The sequence below is a fragment of the Kockiozyma suomiensis genome (genome assembly GCF_038497685.1).
Source record: "Kockiozyma suomiensis strain NRRL Y-17356 unplaced genomic scaffold V2V93scaffold_1, whole genome shotgun sequence".
In the NCBI taxonomy this organism is placed as follows: Eukaryota; Fungi; Ascomycota; class Lipomycetes; order Lipomycetales; family Lipomycetaceae; genus Kockiozyma; species Kockiozyma suomiensis.
In genome coordinates, this window is record NW_027117664.1 from 1,144,291 (window position 1) to 1,159,216 (window position 14,926).

Below are 14,926 nucleotides of genomic sequence, written 5' to 3' on the forward strand. Positions count from 1 at the left end.
AAAATTCGGCGCCACACGGATATTGAGTGAAATCTTGTTTTCTCCGGTCGTTGTTGAAAATCCAGCCTGTTCTTTTAGCCACTTTATGCTCATTCATCGTCTTCTTCTTTCGTGTACATATCAAGTATTTACCTACATAAATACTCTTTTGCAAGACTGTTAAGCGGCTAAAGATAGTGAACTATCTCTGACTAATCTACAACCGCCGCAGCACAATCTTTTGCATTCGCACATCCACGTACAAGCCGAGACACAATGTTCGAAATCAAAATATTTGATCATTTGAAAGATTATACAATCAGGGATTACTTTCCTATCTTTATAATTGTCACAGGTTATATGCTTTTTCGGCCCTATATTATGAAAATCGGCGGCGAGCTCCAAAAACGCGAGCACCGCAAGGCCGGTATGGAGAGCCGCGACGCTGCAGTCAAGAAAGCCCTCAGTCTGGAAGAAGTCGACGAGCAGTATCAAGAAGAGACGAGCAAAAGTGTATGGGGACGCAATGCACGGAGGCGTCAGAAGAATGTTATGAAGCAAATTGAGAAGCGGTTTGCTCGGCAAGAAGAGATGGATGCTAATTACGAGAGTGACAAGGAGATCGACGAGTTCTTGACCGAATAGTATCTGTTGCTTACCGCTCTGATGCACCGATAGAAAATAGAATGTTCTGATAGAATGATCAGACTGCCCTTTCGTTGAACCAGCTAGTTAGAATAAGCTTAGAGTATTAAAGAACGCGGAAGAACTCTTTAGGACCAGTACAAAAACGAAATGTGGTCGAGAAAAACTTTTGGTTCGAAAATATGTATAAATACTAAAAAGCGTGACCTGAATATACAGGGCTACCTTATTGATTAATTTTGATGTTTGTATATTCGAATATTATCTTAATAATGCTTTAACAATACATATCCAAACTCTCGTTACACGTCATTAAAAACGAACTGCATGCAAAGCACAACATTTAACTGATTAATACACTTCAAGAATGTATCTACTCTTCTCCTTGAGCTCTTCAACCTCCTTGGCTGTATCGATATCGACACTACGGATCTTAGCATCCTCTCTAATAACGTCCTCCAAAACCGCAGTAACATCAGGAACAGGCCAGGTAGGACTAAGAAAAGTTTGGTATTAGCTCTTGCTTTCCACAGCGAATCAAAGAAAAATTAAATACTGCATACCCGCAAAGATAGAAAACACCTTGCTGCTCAACATAAGCAGGAACAAGCTTGTCAATAGATTGGCGCATCTTATCCTGGATATAGATCTTCTCTGGCTGATCACGCGAGAATGCAGCACCAATATGGGTGATAATTCCAGCAGCCATATGTGCTTCCCAGAACTCACCATACCTATCACGAGCCCAGTTAATATTATATTGTACAAAACTGAAAATAGAAGTGACATACAAGTACTCCTCCTTCTGGTGACGAGAACCAAGATATAGAAATATATCGCCAATCTCGTTACCCTGAGCTTTCTGCCACGCCTTCTCCTCAACAAACGCCTTGAACGGAGCAAGACCAGTACCAAGGCCACTCATAATGATAGACTGCGTAGTCAAAGGAGGGAGCTTCATAACCGAAGGCTTGACAGACACGACAACCTCGGCACCAATATCAAGCTGCGACAGGTATCGCGAACACTGGCCGTAACGCTTGCGACCTTGGTTATCAACCCAGTCGACAACCACAATGAGCAAGTGCACAGCATTAGGGTGCACCTTCTGCGACGATGCAATCGAGTACTCACGACGCTTGAGAGGGTTAACAATCCTGACAAGATCCTCGAACGACGGTCGAGCTGAGTCGAACTCAATCAAGATATCGGCATAGGTAAGGGTCTCTTCGTCGGCTCTGCGCTTGAACTCCTCTGCACCCTCTGCACTCGAGAGCTTGACGAGAAGCGCCTTTTGCTTCTCGTCAGTAGCAAACTCGGCAAGTGACTCATAAAATTTTTTGGGTGTCTTGCCAAAAATATCCAAATTCTCACTAAGAACTTGGTAAACGGTGCGCTGCTCAAAGCGAGAAGGATCATCACGAGATGGCACAAGAACGACAGCGTCAGCATCCAGACCATAGTCAACAATAAACTTCGAGACAAGCTCAGCGTCATTACGGCCGTGAATACCAAGAGCCTCGCCAATCTCGTACTTCAATCCAGTTCCAGTAATATCAAACTCGATATGGAAGATATTACGGTCATAAGATAAAGGAGTAAGACGCTTAAGTTCTTGAACCTTAGCGACAAAATTCTTCACAGGCAAGTCAGGACGTAATTCGGTCTTGTAACCAAAGGCTTCCTTGAAGGCAAGAGTCTTGGCAGCAGTCTGCCACGTCTCAACCTGAGTGACTGGCTCCTCGATAAACTTCTCCTCGTTAGGAGTGAAGCTGTCGGGAACGGGCGCAAAGGGGAGAGAAGTAGGTTCGTCCTCATTGAGCTCCCAAGCAGTTGGGACCTCAGCCTTAACCAGCCCACTCTGGATCTTTTCCGAAATCTCGGCAAGGGTTGAGGCCGAGAGACCAGAGCCTGGGTTAAGAGCAAGTAGCTTTCCAAGATAAGTCTCGGCAGATTCAGCAGGGTTGCCGACACGTAACACAGCAATCTGAGACGCAAGACTGGCACAAGCACTATCAGAAAGATCGACAACGCCGGCAAGGTTAATAGTGTAAACTGTAATCTCCTTGGAGGTCAAAAGCTTCTTGATAGGAAAAGGAATCTTCTTGACGAGATCGTCAAACATGTCAGTGGTGTTGACAAGAAGAGTGCCACCAAACTTGAGCGCATCAACAACGTTGTAAGCAGAAAAAATCCTATCATCGTTAACAACAACAATATCAGCATTGGTGACGGCAAAAGTCGAGTCAACAATACGTCTCGAGGAGCGCAATTCCGTCTGAACAATACCAGCAAGCGTCTGGTTTTCAAAAGTAGAGTAGAAGCCAGTGTTTCGAGACGAATCAAGAGAAAAGAACTGAGCAAGCTTGACAGGCGCAAAAGCAAGCGGACTATCATCAGCATCCCAGAAAACAACCTGTGACACATCCTGGTCCTCAAGCAAGTCGAAAGAAGCAGCAGTAGAGAAACCATTAGCAGTGACTTCATCGGGAATAGCAAGTTGGATAGAGGTTGCGCCGCGAATAATTTGCTCGTAAATCCAGATAAAATTCTTAGGAGTCAAAGACTGCTCTTCGCGAGTGTATTTAAGGTCAACAAGCTTAGGGCGCGAACTGGCGGGGAAATCGGGTGACATGACGACAGCGGCAAAGATGTCGCTGTAAAGAGTGGACTTGAACACAGGGTCGACGACTTCTTGCTGGCTGTAAACCTGACCCAAGACGTAGACTTGCTTGGTCGAGCGTGGAAGAGCGTTGAGAAACTGCGACTCGCCGAAGGGAGCAGCGACACGAATGGTCAAGACACCGACGCGCTCGCCAGCATCAGAGAGGTTGAGCGCAACTTCGCTGGCAACTGCAGATTCAGTCGAACCAAGAATGACAAGAACAACATCAGGCTGTTCATGTCCTTCGTACTCGAAAAGGCGGTACGAGGTACCTAGTTCGGCGTTGACGGCAGTAAGCAGACGGCTGGCCTTCGAGACAGAGTCGGCGCGGTGGAAAGACTTGTCTTGCGATGACAAGATGTCATCAAACATATCTTTAACACGCTTGACACCAAGGACATCAATGATGCGCTGGCTTTCGCGGCTGAGACGGAGACCATCATACAGGTGGATAGTGGGCAAAACGGAGGAGAGTAAGGCCGCGTAGAGAGACATGTGCTGAAGCTCAGAGACACGAGCCGAAGCAACAAGAGCAAGGCCACTATCACGGGCAGTGTTGAGAGCGGTAACATAATCGGAAATGTACGCATCTGACACAGGCGAGTAGTCAATTGCCGCGACGCTAATCACAATCGGCGAGGGCAGCGCAGGCAAGTATGAAATCTCACCAAGGACAGGAGCAAGAGCAGGCAGCGATCCGGACGAGGCCACAATGGAACGAGGAGCAGCCGAGTGCTTACGGTCAAGGTTTGAGGATAATATATATCCCAGAGGAAGTGAGCCAGCGCCGGCACGGGTTTCAAGCTGGCTCACGAGAGGTACGGCGCCGAAGCCGTTGCTCTGGTCAGCCGTCTTCCAGGCAGCAATACCGGAGTCGAGGCCAAATGACTCGGGCGAATAAGTAAAAATAGCATCCGAAAGAGCATAGCTAGAGAGCTCAACAAGCGTCTGCGGGGCGAGATATGTGGGACCGTCAAGCGTAGCGATACTCTCTGGCACCGGGAATGGAGCAGCGAGGGTAGCTCTGGCAAGGTAGTCGTCAGGGACCTGAGCGGCCTTAAAAGGAATTTCTGCGACCATCTTCTCGTGTACGTGACGAAAGATAACGGACGAAGCTCGTCTAGAAGTTGAACGCGGTTCGGGAGCAGAAAGGGTGAGTAGCTGTGCTGGCAGAGGAAAACTCATTTGGTCAGGGCGTCTGTGTTTTCGTCCTTCTCGGGGTGGATTTTTTTTTGAACAGCCAAATCTTAAATCTGATGCAATTACAAATCACATGACCATCAATGTTATATAATATATTACAATTTAACTGTCCATGCTGTGTCTGCGACCATGCTTAGATTCCACGATAAGCACAGCTCATGTCTAAAAAAGTGCAAAAAAAACTCAACAGAACTACTCATAAATTATTCACCTCTCAGCTTTGGAGAGCTCGCAACCGTTCCCTCATGTCGTCCAGATCTGCTTCTTCCTCCTCCTCCGCCGGTTCTTCCTCTGCTGGAACATTGTCTGGCACGGTGCCTGCCTGTCCCAGCTTGCCTCCTGTAATCTCAGATAATATTGCATCTACTTCAGCATCAGCCTGCTCTTCTAGTACATCGTCGGCTTCGTCCAAGCCGTCTAGTGTATCGCCAACCATTTCGTCCATTATTCCAGCCTAAAAACAAGTTTGTCAGCTTCGATTCCAATTTCCCGTTTCTTATTAAAAGTCAAAAATGCTTTGAGTGAAACCTCTGTAGTACACACCTTCATAAGCTCTTGGCTCAGTTGGCGCATGGTCCCTGATAGCTCTGGTAGGCGAACCAGAGTGTTGACGTCCCTCATGATACCGGTGCTAGCCTGCATACTACCCTGGATTCTGCGCACGGCAAATGCCTCCCGAACTTGCATACCGACTGATTGTAATTGCGCCTTAGACTTGAATAGACGACTTCTTTGCTGTCGCACATGGTAGATTTCTTTGGCAAGGATACGGGCAGAAGAAGCGTCGCCTCGTTTAGCTGACGCCTTGATCATTGATTTGGTCTTTGCCTCCAGGCCCGACAAATTCGTCAATTGCTTGTCTAGCTGGCGCTCGTTTCTCCGCAGCAGACTGTTACATTTTTGCATCTAGCGTAGCACATTAGATATACGGCTATTTGACAAGACAAAGCTAGGTATGAACGTTGATTACGCACCTGCTCCTGAGGGTTCGGCCCATAAATTGCCCTCTTTATTGCCTCCATTGTGCTATATTATTCCACTACTCAAGCCCGCTGATGCTTGCGGTAGCACTTGGCAATTAAACGATGATAGTGCCCAATATAATATCAAGCTGTGAAGGTGACTTTGATGAACGCCGCTCGCAGTTTGTCGCCGCCGCATTGAGCCATAGGGCCTCCATCGGGAATCGCCGCCACCAGCGGGCAGCTCCTATAGCGCGGTTACAATGCCAGATTTCAACTGATTTAAACTACAGCGGCTAAATTATTTAATTCAATACTAGTCATAGGCAATAATCAACGTAGAGAACTTATATAGCGGTGAATGCATAAGTGCATAGTACTGTTACCAGTTGAGGCATCAAACTCAGTTTTCTGTTGCAGCATCCACACTTTTCAGCCAACCCTACGCTCTTCGTGCCCTACATCGACAACAAGCCCTTCGGTGGACAACCCTCTACTCTACCCCAGATTTTGGTTCAGAACCCTACTTTGATAACCCAATCATGATAAGTGCGTAGCCCTACTGATCTATGTTTGCTGACCTGCAGTGTTCACGCCCGAAGACGAGATTGGTGATGCTGACAGCTGTCTTTTTACAAATTTTCTAGCTATCGAAGTTGAAGCTTTTAATGGAGACAAGCCTCATCGCGCTGTTAGTGAGGAGTCAGCGCCGCCTGGTGGCACGAAACGAGCTCATGATGACAATATATTTGAGATGAACGATGCCGAACAGTTACATTTCATTGCGAACCAGCTGGAAAATGTGGCAGAAGAGCACGACAATGTTGCGGCCTTCGACGTTGGAGCTTTGGGCCAGCAGCAGCATCCGCAGGCCGTTTACGATTATCCTATTGACGATCTCGCTGGAGCCAGCGATCCGTCTTTGCAGCTCAAGATGCAGAGTATGCCTATTCTCGATAATCTCGTACGTGTTGCTGCGTTTCAGTGTGCGGTGTATTTGTTCTCACAGTTGCAATCATTAGTCGAATCAGATTCTGGCCACGTTCGGCCGAGGATCTTATCAGGACACGTTCAACATCGTAACTCAGCCCGAAAGCGACCAAGGTCAAACTTACCGGACTCTGAACTCTTTGTTTGATCGTATGCTTATATCATATATTGGTTATCTCTTAACACTTGTTACTAACTGCTTGCTCAAATAGAAACCAAGAAACTCTACACTACTGACGCGTTTCTATCTGCAACCGCCCTCGGCCTTTCCAAATCTCCTCGCTACTGCTCTACTATCCGTAAAGCTAACCTAGCTACTTTTGTTTCTGCAATATTCGGCACAACCGAAGTTGGCTTTTATTACCTGAATCAATTCTTCATGGATGCTTTTGTGCCCGAGAACAGTCGTCTGCTGAAAGTTCAGGGCGCTTTGTACCTTGATCTGAAGACTCAGGCATTCATTTCTGCAATGAGCCAGGGCGAACGCAGTCGTTCGGAAATTTTGGAGGACTTGTTTCCAAGTGAACTGGAGGAAGATATTCTGCGACAGAGACACGGTAGTGCTAGAGTACTCAGCCCGAGCGAGGTCGACTTCATTGCCCGCTGCAAGAGCCGAAAAGAAATCGTATGCTGCCGCGATAAACATATAGTATATAGACTGCTTCAAGCTAACTCTCTTGGATTCTAGCTCGCTAACTCTAATGACGACCATATCCTATCTGAGAAGTACCCTTGGGCGGATTTTCTCCGCGATGTAAATGACTACGTTTCCAAAAATTACACAACGATCACAGCTCTTCCTAGCTCTCTATATAAGCGACAAAAGAAGTCAGGTAATGTTGTCGAGCATGCGGATACTAGCCCGTATCCAGAAGAAGCGGCGGTTGTGCGGGCGTCACCTGTGATTCCCCATATTGCTACGCACCAGCATCAAGAGTCCGAGATTTCTGTGGATCCGAACATGGAGTTAGAGCCAGCTGGAGGACTATCTATCACATCTTCTAATGCGGTAATGAGTGCGGCAGATGCATATGCGGCAGCTCAAGATATCGTCTCAGGCGCGCGCAATCTTGAGACTGAGCGAACTGCAGGTGCGCAGCGCAACAAGGTGCCGCGCAATCGTGCTTTCAACGGGGGGTCAAACAAACGACGGCCATGGACAAAGGAAGAAGAGAATGCGCTTATGAAAGGTTTAGATCAAGTGCAAGGTCCTAAATGGAGTCAGATTTTGGAGATGTATGGACCAGGTGGTAAAATCAGTGAGGTATTGAAGGATAGAAATCAGGTACAGCTTAAAGACAAGGCAAGAAATTTGAAGCTATTTTTCTTGAAGAGTGGTCTTGAGGTTCCCTTTTATTTGTCTTTTGTGACCGGAGAGCTCAAAAATCGGAAGAAGGGCGGAAGACAGGAAGATAGTTAAGTGATATACGTTGGTGCTACAGGTTTCAGGAAGGACACAGATTTTGCAATTGCCGACGCAGATGCCAGAGTCGAGTAAAAGCAGAGGTTTGTTGCTGTACATTTTTTATTTAGAGGCGTATGTTAGAAAGAAAGTAATAAATCTCATGTCCTTAATAGGGATCTAATCAGATGAAGCCCATTTGCTGTGCCCGACCTGTGGATTAGGGTCTTTGCGGCCAATCAAGAGTGCCCGAAAAGAAACCCTCGTTTCCCCGAACTCTGACCGCGAGGTTGCTTGCACCACAGACAGTACGCGAAGCTTCACGTCTTTCCCAGCTGCTACTTCATATAAAAATAGCATATTCACAATGATAAGGCTTCCGTATTCCACTACTTTGCGCTCGCTTGCTATTGGGCGGCCGCAAGTGTCAGCCATCCGTGCATTCTCCGCCTCGACAGCTGCCCTGAAGCCGTTGGCTACGACCGACAAGCAGCTGGTGACCAAGTCTTCCCTACCGACTGACTACCCGCTGCCATCGGAGCGCAAACCTCAAAATGTGATCGATTATGCTATGACCACTCTCGATGCTATTGCGAACTGGGCGCGACAAGGCTCTTTCTGGCCCATGACCTTCGGATTGGCGTGCTGTGCCGGTACGTGAAATTCTACGTCTATTACTGCGAGTCTGAGAATCGGAAATACAAAAGAAAAAAACTGACACTTTCCCTTTATAGTCGAGATGATGCATTTGTCTGGACCAAGATATGATCAGGATCGTGTGGGAATTATTTTCCGTGCCTCGCCACGTCAATCCGATATTATGATTGTAGCCGGAACATTGACTAATAAGATGGCGCCCGCTCTGCGTCAGGTTTACGATCAGATGCCCGAGCCTCGGTGGTAAGTTTTGCTAAACTATTGCCCCAGTCGATAATGAATGACCGAGATCGATTAAAGAATTGCAGACTGATAGATTTTTTTTTGCAAAATTAGGGTGATTTCCATGGGATCGTGCGCTAATGGAGGAGGGTATTACCACTACTCGTACTCTGTAGTTCGTGGCTGTGACCGAATTGTTCCTGTCGATGTCTATGTGCCTGGATGCCCGCCAACCTCTGAGGCCCTCATGTACGGAGTCCTGCAGCTGCAGAAAAAGATGAGATTGCAGAAGATCACCAGACTCTGGTACAGAAGTCGGTAAATTAATTTGCCCTCTTTCAGAAGTCGGGTTTCTACAAACTTATATATATATTCAAATATTATGGCATTAGTTAGAGCAAACACAGTGGTGTTGTGGCATGAAGTGAGGATTCGTCCGATTTATTTTTTTCGGTAAAACTTTGAGACATGAGAAGACATGCTAGGAGTAGACTGTCTCTTCTCATAATGGCGGGGTGTCGGTTTTTGACTGGTTTTTGATTATTTTGTTATTGTCATTCTTTGCTACATCATTGTCTTATGTACTTTTCCGAGAATTGCTTATTGCAGACCACAATATAATTCAGTTGCATCTCAGATATCTGCTTGTAAAATTCTGCTTGTAAAATTCTGCTTGTAAAATTGCGTAATAAGAAGAAGACAACATAACCTCTTCGTTTACTGTCCAATTAAACAGCAATTCGTTAAAGGCTAGAAAAACAATTATTTATGATATAAGTAAAATCTCGGGTAACATATATGTACAGTAATCAAATAGTGTAATTGTCTATCAACGATAATTAAAAGCCATCATACATCTCATTGGCCTTTTCATGCTCATGGCGTTCATCATTAATCTTCCACCACCATTCAAAAAGCTCATTCTCAGGGTCCCGCAAGTCCCAGGGCTTGGGAGTTAGTATGTAATGCACGTTCTTGACCTCCTCGTCACGCCAAATTGGCTGATGAATATCACGAAGGGTCTTGAGGGCATTATACTTGTAAGAGAGCGGTACCCAGGAGTCACGGAAGACGTCGGAGAGTAAGGACTGATCGGCGAATTCATAGTTGTCTGTCATCGTGGGAGATGCCATGGCACCGATGATTTTGTCGTACGAGGCAGCAGACGGGTTGACGACTTGGAGACCACCGTTGCAGATGGCGAGTCCGGTGTTTGTGGGGGCTCCCCGTTCCTGGGCAGTATCAGGGTCCGGGTGCTGGTGAGTGAACGAGCAGTTCTCGGGGACCCTTGAATGAGAAGGTAGTGTTAGCATCGTGTAAGACAGCTTGCCATTTTTAATACCTGGTTACTCACCAGTCCTTCGGATAGTGGGCCTTTTGGAGGGGGTTGCAGGTACAGGCGTGCGAGGCGGCAAAAATACGATTGGTGTCATTCAACTCCATCTCCATGAGCTCATCCATGTTCTTGACTACAATCATGTCAGAGTCAAGCTGCACAACGCGCTTAAATTCGGTGAGATTAAACGGCTGCAGCTTCGACCAGCAGTCGTAGAAGCGCACATCGTTTCCGTAGTCCTTGTGCACTTTTGGCAGCAGGTAGGCAATCTCGCGCTTGGGGATTCCACGGGCCTCAAGTGCGGCATGGCCCTCCGGCTCGAGAGTCGAGGTGTAGAGGACTAGGAATGGATACTTGGTGCCTGACTTGCGCAAGGAATACTCGAGCGCAAGCAAGCCGGGGAGGTACTTTGTGTTTGTGAGCAGAGTTGTCCAGACATGAGTTGCTCCTTCGGGCAGAGACATTGCGACGGAGGAATGAGAGGGATTGAGGAGAGAGGAGGAGTGAAAAGGTGAAGTGAAGCGAGTAGAAGGGACAAGCAAGTCAGAAACCAGCTTACTTGATACGCCCGTCTTGTCCACGCACTCACGCCCCTTTGACCACTTTTTACACAAAAATTGTCTACGATATTTGAGCTACCACAACTCGTGTGCCCTCGTGCAATTTCCAGCCTATTTCATTGGTGGCCAAGACAGAAACCCCATCTTGCTGCTGCTTATCTAGACGGTCTGGGCGGCCCCGACGTGCGTGAGTCGTTCCTACTAATTTGTGCACAATGCTATTGAGCATTTATGCGTTGCCAATTTTGTCACTCATAATGTCACGTGATTATTTTTGCCCGCTCCCTATGGTACTTCTCGGGACAGGCTCTAATATATATCTGTGCTGCGCATCTCCTACCCCCTCTTCTCTTTACATATATAAGTCGTATACGTCTGAAAATGGCTGGAGGACACGGACCTACTAGTACGTTTATTGACTCTACTTTTTCTGTCGCTCCTGTTGGTGTCTTGCGGCATCTCTGTCCCAGCCAATGAGCTTTCCGATATTGTCGATCGTCCACTAACGTCTATACTCCAGCTCTGCACAGGGATCCTGCCATCGACAAGCACTATGGTATGAATTCCCGTGTTCTTTAGCCTGATTTGTTTAGCTTGATTTGTTGTATTTCAAGATGATTGAATGCTGACGTTACGGTCTACCACCAGCTCTGCGTGAAAACTACGAGTCTTATTTCAGATGGACTCCTAAGAACGCTCGGTACGCCTTTGCTTTTCTGGTTATCATTCCTGGCGCTTTGCTGTATACTGCCTATCGCACTGATGTAAGTTCAGTTGTAATTATTCCCCCTCTTCGTTGATGATGTAAGCTGACTTTCAACATCAGGGCGCAATCAACTTCGAAGGCAAGAAGCGCGGTTCTAGCATTTACGAGAGACATTAAATCTATAAGACCGCCAGAAAGATAGTAAATCACTACAGTACTACAACATAATTATCTTTTCTTTGCGAGCGCGCGTAGCTGCAATCGAGTTTATGTGGTTTGTTTTGCATGTCTTGATTCTTATAGTTCCTAATTGCATGCATTTAATTTATCAGTGACATTATATACATTGTACATAATTCTGTAGTATAGATTCCTTACCATGCTAATAACACGCTACTTATTCTTGCATTCCAATATCACAACGGCGACATTAAAACCGGTCCCGAGAAAACTAAAATTAAAATTAAAACAAGTAAAACTCCATGCGCAACGCCCAAAAAGAAATTGCCAAGATCAATAAAGACATTATTCTACACTCTTATTGCTCGCTATCAGCCGCTTGGGTATTGTTGACAATCATCGCAGTCATCTTCTCAATGTAAACGTCGCGCTCCGATGCAGATACCCCTTCATCCGGTAGGCCAACCGGTAACTTGCTCGTACTAGCAATAATAGAACTTTCTTCCAATATCTTTAGATTTGCAACTTTTTGCTGTATTTCTTTTCCTTGTGCAATCAAAAATCGTACAGTTTCGTCCATGGGCGCGACGCCATTAGTACGCTGCAGAAAGGCCAGAGCTGCTTGGTATGTTTTGAGGACTGTGATGAGCTGTCTGTTCTGACGGTTTTTATAGCGAAGTTTTTCGTTCGCATAGTAAGAAGCCTGCAATGTTTTCCGAAGGATGAGGAGTCTGTTGTCGATGTTTGCATGGGAAGTCGAAAAGTCAATACCCTGAAAGTAGCAATTTGCGTTAGCAAGTCCTCTCATGAAGATAATTACGATATCGGAGAGCAGAATGTGGCAAGCTTACCTTGTGATGTGATAGTCTCATCCAGCCGTCTGCAACATCATCTGGTATTGCGAGAATATTTCGCAACACGTAAAGCTCGAATCTATGAACGTCGTTAGATGACTCGATTATGATAACAATTCTCTGAAAACAAAGACACACCTATCAAAGTTTCTATCTACAATGCCCTCCAGTAATGTCTCCAACTTTGCAGTTCCTAACTCAATCTCTTCATCAGGGATATCCTTGCATGGCGGTGTATTTTGAAGGAAGGACTCAATGGCCGCTGTGCACTTGTAGAGGATGTTATTGACGGCATTTATGATATCGTCTAGTAAAGCAATTGGCGGGTATTCAAAGTGCTCCGTCAATAGCGCAGTTGTTCCCGAAGATGGCTGCGCCATGGCCATTAAGTTGATGTACGCTCGCAATCTGTTTGGCTCAAAGTATGGAAAGCAGGAAGAACGTGTAGTCCTTCATGTAAACAAAGGCGCGTTTCTGTACTTTGTTTCCCAAAATACTTCGAGCCGCACATATGATGTTAGGGTAGGGTTTACAATGAGATAGGGTTAATAAAAGACAGTCACAGTATTGCTTAGTCTATGAGCCGCACGATTCAGGCTGCGCGACCTCAAATTAAGAGTACGCTTTGAGCTTTGCTTTGAATCCTCATAGGACTGAGCAGTACAAAATTACATCTCTGTCGACGAAGTCCCGTTATTAAGCACCTTTTACGTTTTATATTCACTGATTTAACATGTCTGACACCGAGGAAGTTATTGCCGCCGAGGAGATCGTTGAGGTCGAGGCCTCTGCTCCCGCTGGAGGAATGACCGTCGAGGAGGCTCTCAAGGGCGTTCTCCGCAAGGCTCTCATCCACGACGGTCTTGCTCGTGGTCTCCGTGAGGCCTCGAAGGCTCTTGGCCGGTATGTATTTAATGCTGAGTTTGAAAGAGACTGGCAAAAAATTTAGTTGCTGACGTTATGTTGAATAGTCGCGAGGCTCACCTTGCTGTCCTTTGCGACTCTTGTGATGAGGAATCGTACGTTAAACTCATTGAGGCTCTCTGCGCTGAGCCCGAGAACAAGATTCCCTTGATCAAGGTCTCTGACTCAAAAAAGTTGGGCGAGTGGGCTGGTCTTTGTAAGTAGCACCGTGAAAGCATGATCTGAGAATGCATTTGGAGGCACAGTTTGCTAACCACTCGTTTTCTATATGTAGGCGTCCTTGACCGTGAGGGTAACGCTCGCAAGGTCGTTGGCGCCTCTTGCGTTGTTGTCAAAGACTGGGGTGAGCAGTCGGTCGAGCGCGACTTCTTGTTGCAGTACTTTGAGGGCAACTAAGGTGCAGGCATTTCATGTACATTTTTTCGGGTAATAAGGGTTCATAAAAGTATCTCTTTCTGTATTTATTTTGTTCTATTACGCAGAAGAAATTGGATTGTGGCATTCGATGTCTCTCGAAATGTATGTGAGTCTCCATTTGATGGAGATTGGGAATATGTAGAGTAAGATATATAAGTATAGTAGGATCTATTTTTTTTAGATTAAAAACCTCCCAAAACAATGCAAGACCAAATGATAATATACACAAATCACGAAACAAGTAATCTGACAACAAGAAAGTGACTTATTTCATATACCGCTCTAATCATCTCGAGCACCAGGTGCCGTCAGATCTTTGCTGTTAACGTCGCCCAATTTCAGTAGACTTCCTTCGACTGAAAACACTCTGCCAGAAGTTTCCAAAGCCTCGATTACAAATGTGAGTTTCTCATCAATCTTAATCCCTTTGTTGTCAACCCAGCTACCGAGACTTTTGCTTGATTGAGCTGCTCCTTCGTTCTCAATCAACAAACCAGCAGCATCACGATCTTCCTCCTCTTCCTCTTCTACCTCATCCTCTCCCGTGTACTCGTTCTCAACAAACTTCCATTTAGGAGGTATTCGGTCGCGAGTTATGCTAGCATTAAACACGTCACAGACGAGCAAGCCGATATGACTACGCGATTGCATGTTGATTCTTCCTTGTAGAATATCACCTCTCTTTGGTCTCCAGACCAAGAGTTCAGCAGTCACCCACGCAAACGCAAAGGGTGACTCGTTTATTATCCTCGCTCCAGAGTCTTCATCCACAGCGACGTCAAGAACTGCAAGTACAATACCGCCAACTGGAGCAAAGTAGGTCATTGTGAGCGGATCGAGATGCTGGGCGCGCACACCTTGGAGCGGCGAGAGAGTGTACATTGGCGCAATAGACAAATACAAAGTCGTAGATGCACGAAAAAAACACTGTGACAATGCAGGATTTCCCAGAACAGAGACTTTAGAAGGGAATTCGAGTTGACGTGGAATTTCAGACAGAATTGATTCGGAGACTGTGTCTTTTGCTAGTGAGTCGATTGCTGCTTTTTTCTGTGACTCTACAGAGGCGGATAAACGCCTCCGCTTCTTTGTCTTTTTCTCAATATCTGCCATATCTCTTGACTTCTCTCTGTGCTTGAAAAATATCCCAAGTCTTCATCCAATCTCAACCAAAACCAAACTAAAAAGACAAATTTTTCAAAGTTTTCGTGCAGAAGTCCAATC

General features: G+C 46.1%; 10 protein-coding genes across 10 annotated transcripts; 5 read left to right on the plus strand and 5 right to left on the minus strand.

The window, feature by feature from the left end:
• Positions 1-29: 29 nt before the first annotated feature.
• V2V93DRAFT_363002 (uncharacterized protein) lies at positions 30-976 on the plus strand. Its single transcript, XM_066908490.1, has one exon. It carries the CDS (start codon positions 256-258, stop codon positions 622-624), a length of 369 nt encoding a protein of 122 aa, XP_066768744.1. The 5' UTR covers positions 30-255; the 3' UTR covers positions 625-976.
• V2V93DRAFT_363004 (uncharacterized protein) lies at positions 861-4,498 on the minus strand. Its single transcript, XM_066908491.1, has 3 exons — positions 1,416-4,498; positions 1,188-1,358; positions 861-1,120 (listed from the first exon to the last, which is right to left on the minus strand). The coding sequence occupies exons 1-3, from the start codon at positions 4,472-4,474 to the stop codon at positions 976-978; spliced, it is 3,375 nt and encodes a 1,124-aa protein (XP_066768745.1). The 5' UTR covers positions 4,475-4,498; the 3' UTR covers positions 861-975.
• A 60-nt stretch (positions 4,499-4,558) lies between these two features.
• On the minus strand, positions 4,559-5,684 carry V2V93DRAFT_363005 (Snf7-domain-containing protein). The gene is made up of 3 exons (XM_066908492.1): positions 5,467-5,684; positions 5,036-5,398; positions 4,559-4,946 (listed from the first exon to the last, which is right to left on the minus strand). Exons 1-3 carry the CDS (start codon positions 5,512-5,514, stop codon positions 4,707-4,709), a joined length of 651 nt encoding a protein of 216 aa, XP_066768746.1. The 5' UTR covers positions 5,515-5,684; the 3' UTR covers positions 4,559-4,706.
• A 234-nt stretch (positions 5,685-5,918) lies between these two features.
• Positions 5,919-8,130, plus strand: V2V93DRAFT_363010 (telomere repeat binding factor-domain-containing protein). Its single transcript, XM_066908493.1, has 4 exons — positions 5,919-6,418; positions 6,477-6,594; positions 6,657-7,069; positions 7,133-8,130. The coding sequence occupies exons 1-4, from the start codon at positions 6,209-6,211 to the stop codon at positions 7,862-7,864; spliced, it is 1,473 nt and encodes a 490-aa protein (XP_066768747.1). The 5' UTR covers positions 5,919-6,208; the 3' UTR covers positions 7,865-8,130.
• V2V93DRAFT_363015 (uncharacterized protein) lies at positions 8,131-9,362 on the plus strand. Its single transcript, XM_066908494.1, has 3 exons — positions 8,131-8,499; positions 8,581-8,746; positions 8,840-9,362. The coding sequence occupies exons 1-3, from the start codon at positions 8,214-8,216 to the stop codon at positions 9,045-9,047; spliced, it is 660 nt and encodes a 219-aa protein (XP_066768748.1). The 5' UTR covers positions 8,131-8,213; the 3' UTR covers positions 9,048-9,362.
• V2V93DRAFT_363017 (nucleotide-diphospho-sugar transferase) lies at positions 9,279-10,800 on the minus strand. Its single transcript, XM_066908495.1, has 2 exons — positions 10,080-10,800; positions 9,279-10,012 (listed from the first exon to the last, which is right to left on the minus strand). The coding sequence occupies exons 1-2, from the start codon at positions 10,523-10,525 to the stop codon at positions 9,565-9,567; spliced, it is 894 nt and encodes a 297-aa protein (XP_066768749.1). The 5' UTR covers positions 10,526-10,800; the 3' UTR covers positions 9,279-9,564.
• A 124-nt stretch (positions 10,801-10,924) lies between these two features.
• Positions 10,925-11,739, plus strand: V2V93DRAFT_383780 (uncharacterized protein). The gene is made up of 4 exons (XM_066912206.1): positions 10,925-11,066; positions 11,142-11,177; positions 11,270-11,385; positions 11,448-11,739. The coding sequence occupies exons 1-4, from the start codon at positions 11,003-11,005 to the stop codon at positions 11,502-11,504; spliced, it is 273 nt and encodes a 90-aa protein (XP_066768750.1). The 5' UTR covers positions 10,925-11,002; the 3' UTR covers positions 11,505-11,739.
• V2V93DRAFT_363022 (Mis12 protein-domain-containing protein) lies at positions 11,630-12,776 on the minus strand. Its single transcript, XM_066908496.1, has 3 exons — positions 12,500-12,776; positions 12,359-12,440; positions 11,630-12,279 (listed from the first exon to the last, which is right to left on the minus strand). The coding sequence occupies exons 1-3, from the start codon at positions 12,745-12,747 to the stop codon at positions 11,866-11,868; spliced, it is 744 nt and encodes a 247-aa protein (XP_066768751.1). The 5' UTR covers positions 12,748-12,776; the 3' UTR covers positions 11,630-11,865.
• Positions 12,777-12,984: 208 nt separating this feature from the next.
• V2V93DRAFT_363026 (40S ribosomal protein eS12) lies at positions 12,985-13,940 on the plus strand. Its single transcript, XM_066908497.1, has 3 exons — positions 12,985-13,264; positions 13,333-13,481; positions 13,560-13,940. The coding sequence occupies exons 1-3, from the start codon at positions 13,095-13,097 to the stop codon at positions 13,679-13,681; spliced, it is 441 nt and encodes a 146-aa protein (XP_066768752.1). The 5' UTR covers positions 12,985-13,094; the 3' UTR covers positions 13,682-13,940.
• Positions 13,856-14,896, minus strand: V2V93DRAFT_341963 (uncharacterized protein). Its single transcript, XM_066907821.1, has one exon. It carries the CDS (start codon positions 14,813-14,815, stop codon positions 13,985-13,987), a length of 831 nt encoding a protein of 276 aa, XP_066768753.1. The 5' UTR covers positions 14,816-14,896; the 3' UTR covers positions 13,856-13,984.
• Between the last annotated feature and the right edge of the window lie 30 nt (positions 14,897-14,926).

Coding starts and splice junctions, on each gene's coding strand:
- V2V93DRAFT_363002 (XM_066908490.1), top strand. CDS start 256: ATGTTCGAAATCAAAATATTTGATCATTTGAAAGATTATACAATCAGG.
- V2V93DRAFT_363004 (XM_066908491.1), bottom strand. CDS start 4,474: ATGAGTTTTCCTCTGCCAGCACAGCTACTCACCCTTTCTGCTCCCGAA. Junction 1,359..1,415: donor CACCAGAAGGAGGAGTACTT/GTATGTCACTTC, acceptor GGCTCGTGATAG/GTATGGTGAGTTCTGGGAAG. Junction 1,121..1,187: donor GGTGTTTTCTATCTTTGCGG/GTATGCAGTATT, acceptor AACTTTTCTTAG/TCCTACCTGGCCTGTTCCTG.
- V2V93DRAFT_363005 (XM_066908492.1), bottom strand. CDS start 5,514: ATGGAGGCAATAAAGAGGGCAATTTATGGGCCGAACCCTCAGGAGCAG. Junction 5,399..5,466: donor GGCCGAACCCTCAGGAGCAG/GTGCGTAATCAA, acceptor GTGCTACGCTAG/ATGCAAAAATGTAACAGTCT. Junction 4,947..5,035: donor TGAGCCAAGAGCTTATGAAG/GTGTGTACTACA, acceptor ACTTGTTTTTAG/GCTGGAATAATGGACGAAAT.
- V2V93DRAFT_363010 (XM_066908493.1), top strand. CDS start 6,209: ATGAACGATGCCGAACAGTTACATTTCATTGCGAACCAGCTGGAAAAT. Junction 6,419..6,476: donor TGCCTATTCTCGATAATCTC/GTACGTGTTGCT, acceptor TGCAATCATTAG/TCGAATCAGATTCTGGCCAC. Junction 6,595..6,656: donor TCTGAACTCTTTGTTTGATC/GTATGCTTATAT, acceptor TTGCTCAAATAG/AAACCAAGAAACTCTACACT.
- V2V93DRAFT_363015 (XM_066908494.1), top strand. CDS start 8,214: ATGATAAGGCTTCCGTATTCCACTACTTTGCGCTCGCTTGCTATTGGG. Junction 8,500..8,580: donor CGGATTGGCGTGCTGTGCCG/GTACGTGAAATT, acceptor TTCCCTTTATAG/TCGAGATGATGCATTTGTCT. Junction 8,747..8,839: donor CAGATGCCCGAGCCTCGGTG/GTAAGTTTTGCT, acceptor TTGCAAAATTAG/GGTGATTTCCATGGGATCGT.
- V2V93DRAFT_363017 (XM_066908495.1), bottom strand. CDS start 10,525: ATGTCTCTGCCCGAAGGAGCAACTCATGTCTGGACAACTCTGCTCACA. Junction 10,013..10,079: donor GCCCACTATCCGAAGGACTG/GTGAGTAACCAG, acceptor TTCTCATTCAAG/GGTCCCCGAGAACTGCTCGT.
- V2V93DRAFT_383780 (XM_066912206.1), top strand. CDS start 11,003: ATGGCTGGAGGACACGGACCTACTAGTACGTTTATTGACTCTACTTTT. Junction 11,178..11,269: donor TGCCATCGACAAGCACTATG/GTATGAATTCCC, acceptor GTCTACCACCAG/CTCTGCGTGAAAACTACGAG. Junction 11,386..11,447: donor ATACTGCCTATCGCACTGAT/GTAAGTTCAGTT, acceptor TTTCAACATCAG/GGCGCAATCAACTTCGAAGG.
- V2V93DRAFT_363022 (XM_066908496.1), bottom strand. CDS start 12,747: ATGGCCATGGCGCAGCCATCTTCGGGAACAACTGCGCTATTGACGGAG. Junction 12,441..12,499: donor GTAGATAGAAACTTTGATAG/GTGTGTCTTTGT, acceptor CGACGTTCATAG/ATTCGAGCTTTACGTGTTGC. Junction 12,280..12,358: donor TGAGACTATCACATCACAAG/GTAAGCTTGCCA, acceptor TGCTACTTTCAG/GGTATTGACTTTTCGACTTC.
- V2V93DRAFT_363026 (XM_066908497.1), top strand. CDS start 13,095: ATGTCTGACACCGAGGAAGTTATTGCCGCCGAGGAGATCGTTGAGGTC. Junction 13,265..13,332: donor GCCTCGAAGGCTCTTGGCCG/GTATGTATTTAA, acceptor TATGTTGAATAG/TCGCGAGGCTCACCTTGCTG. Junction 13,482..13,559: donor GGGCGAGTGGGCTGGTCTTT/GTAAGTAGCACC, acceptor TTCTATATGTAG/GCGTCCTTGACCGTGAGGGT.
- V2V93DRAFT_341963 (XM_066907821.1), bottom strand. CDS start 14,815: ATGGCAGATATTGAGAAAAAGACAAAGAAGCGGAGGCGTTTATCCGCC.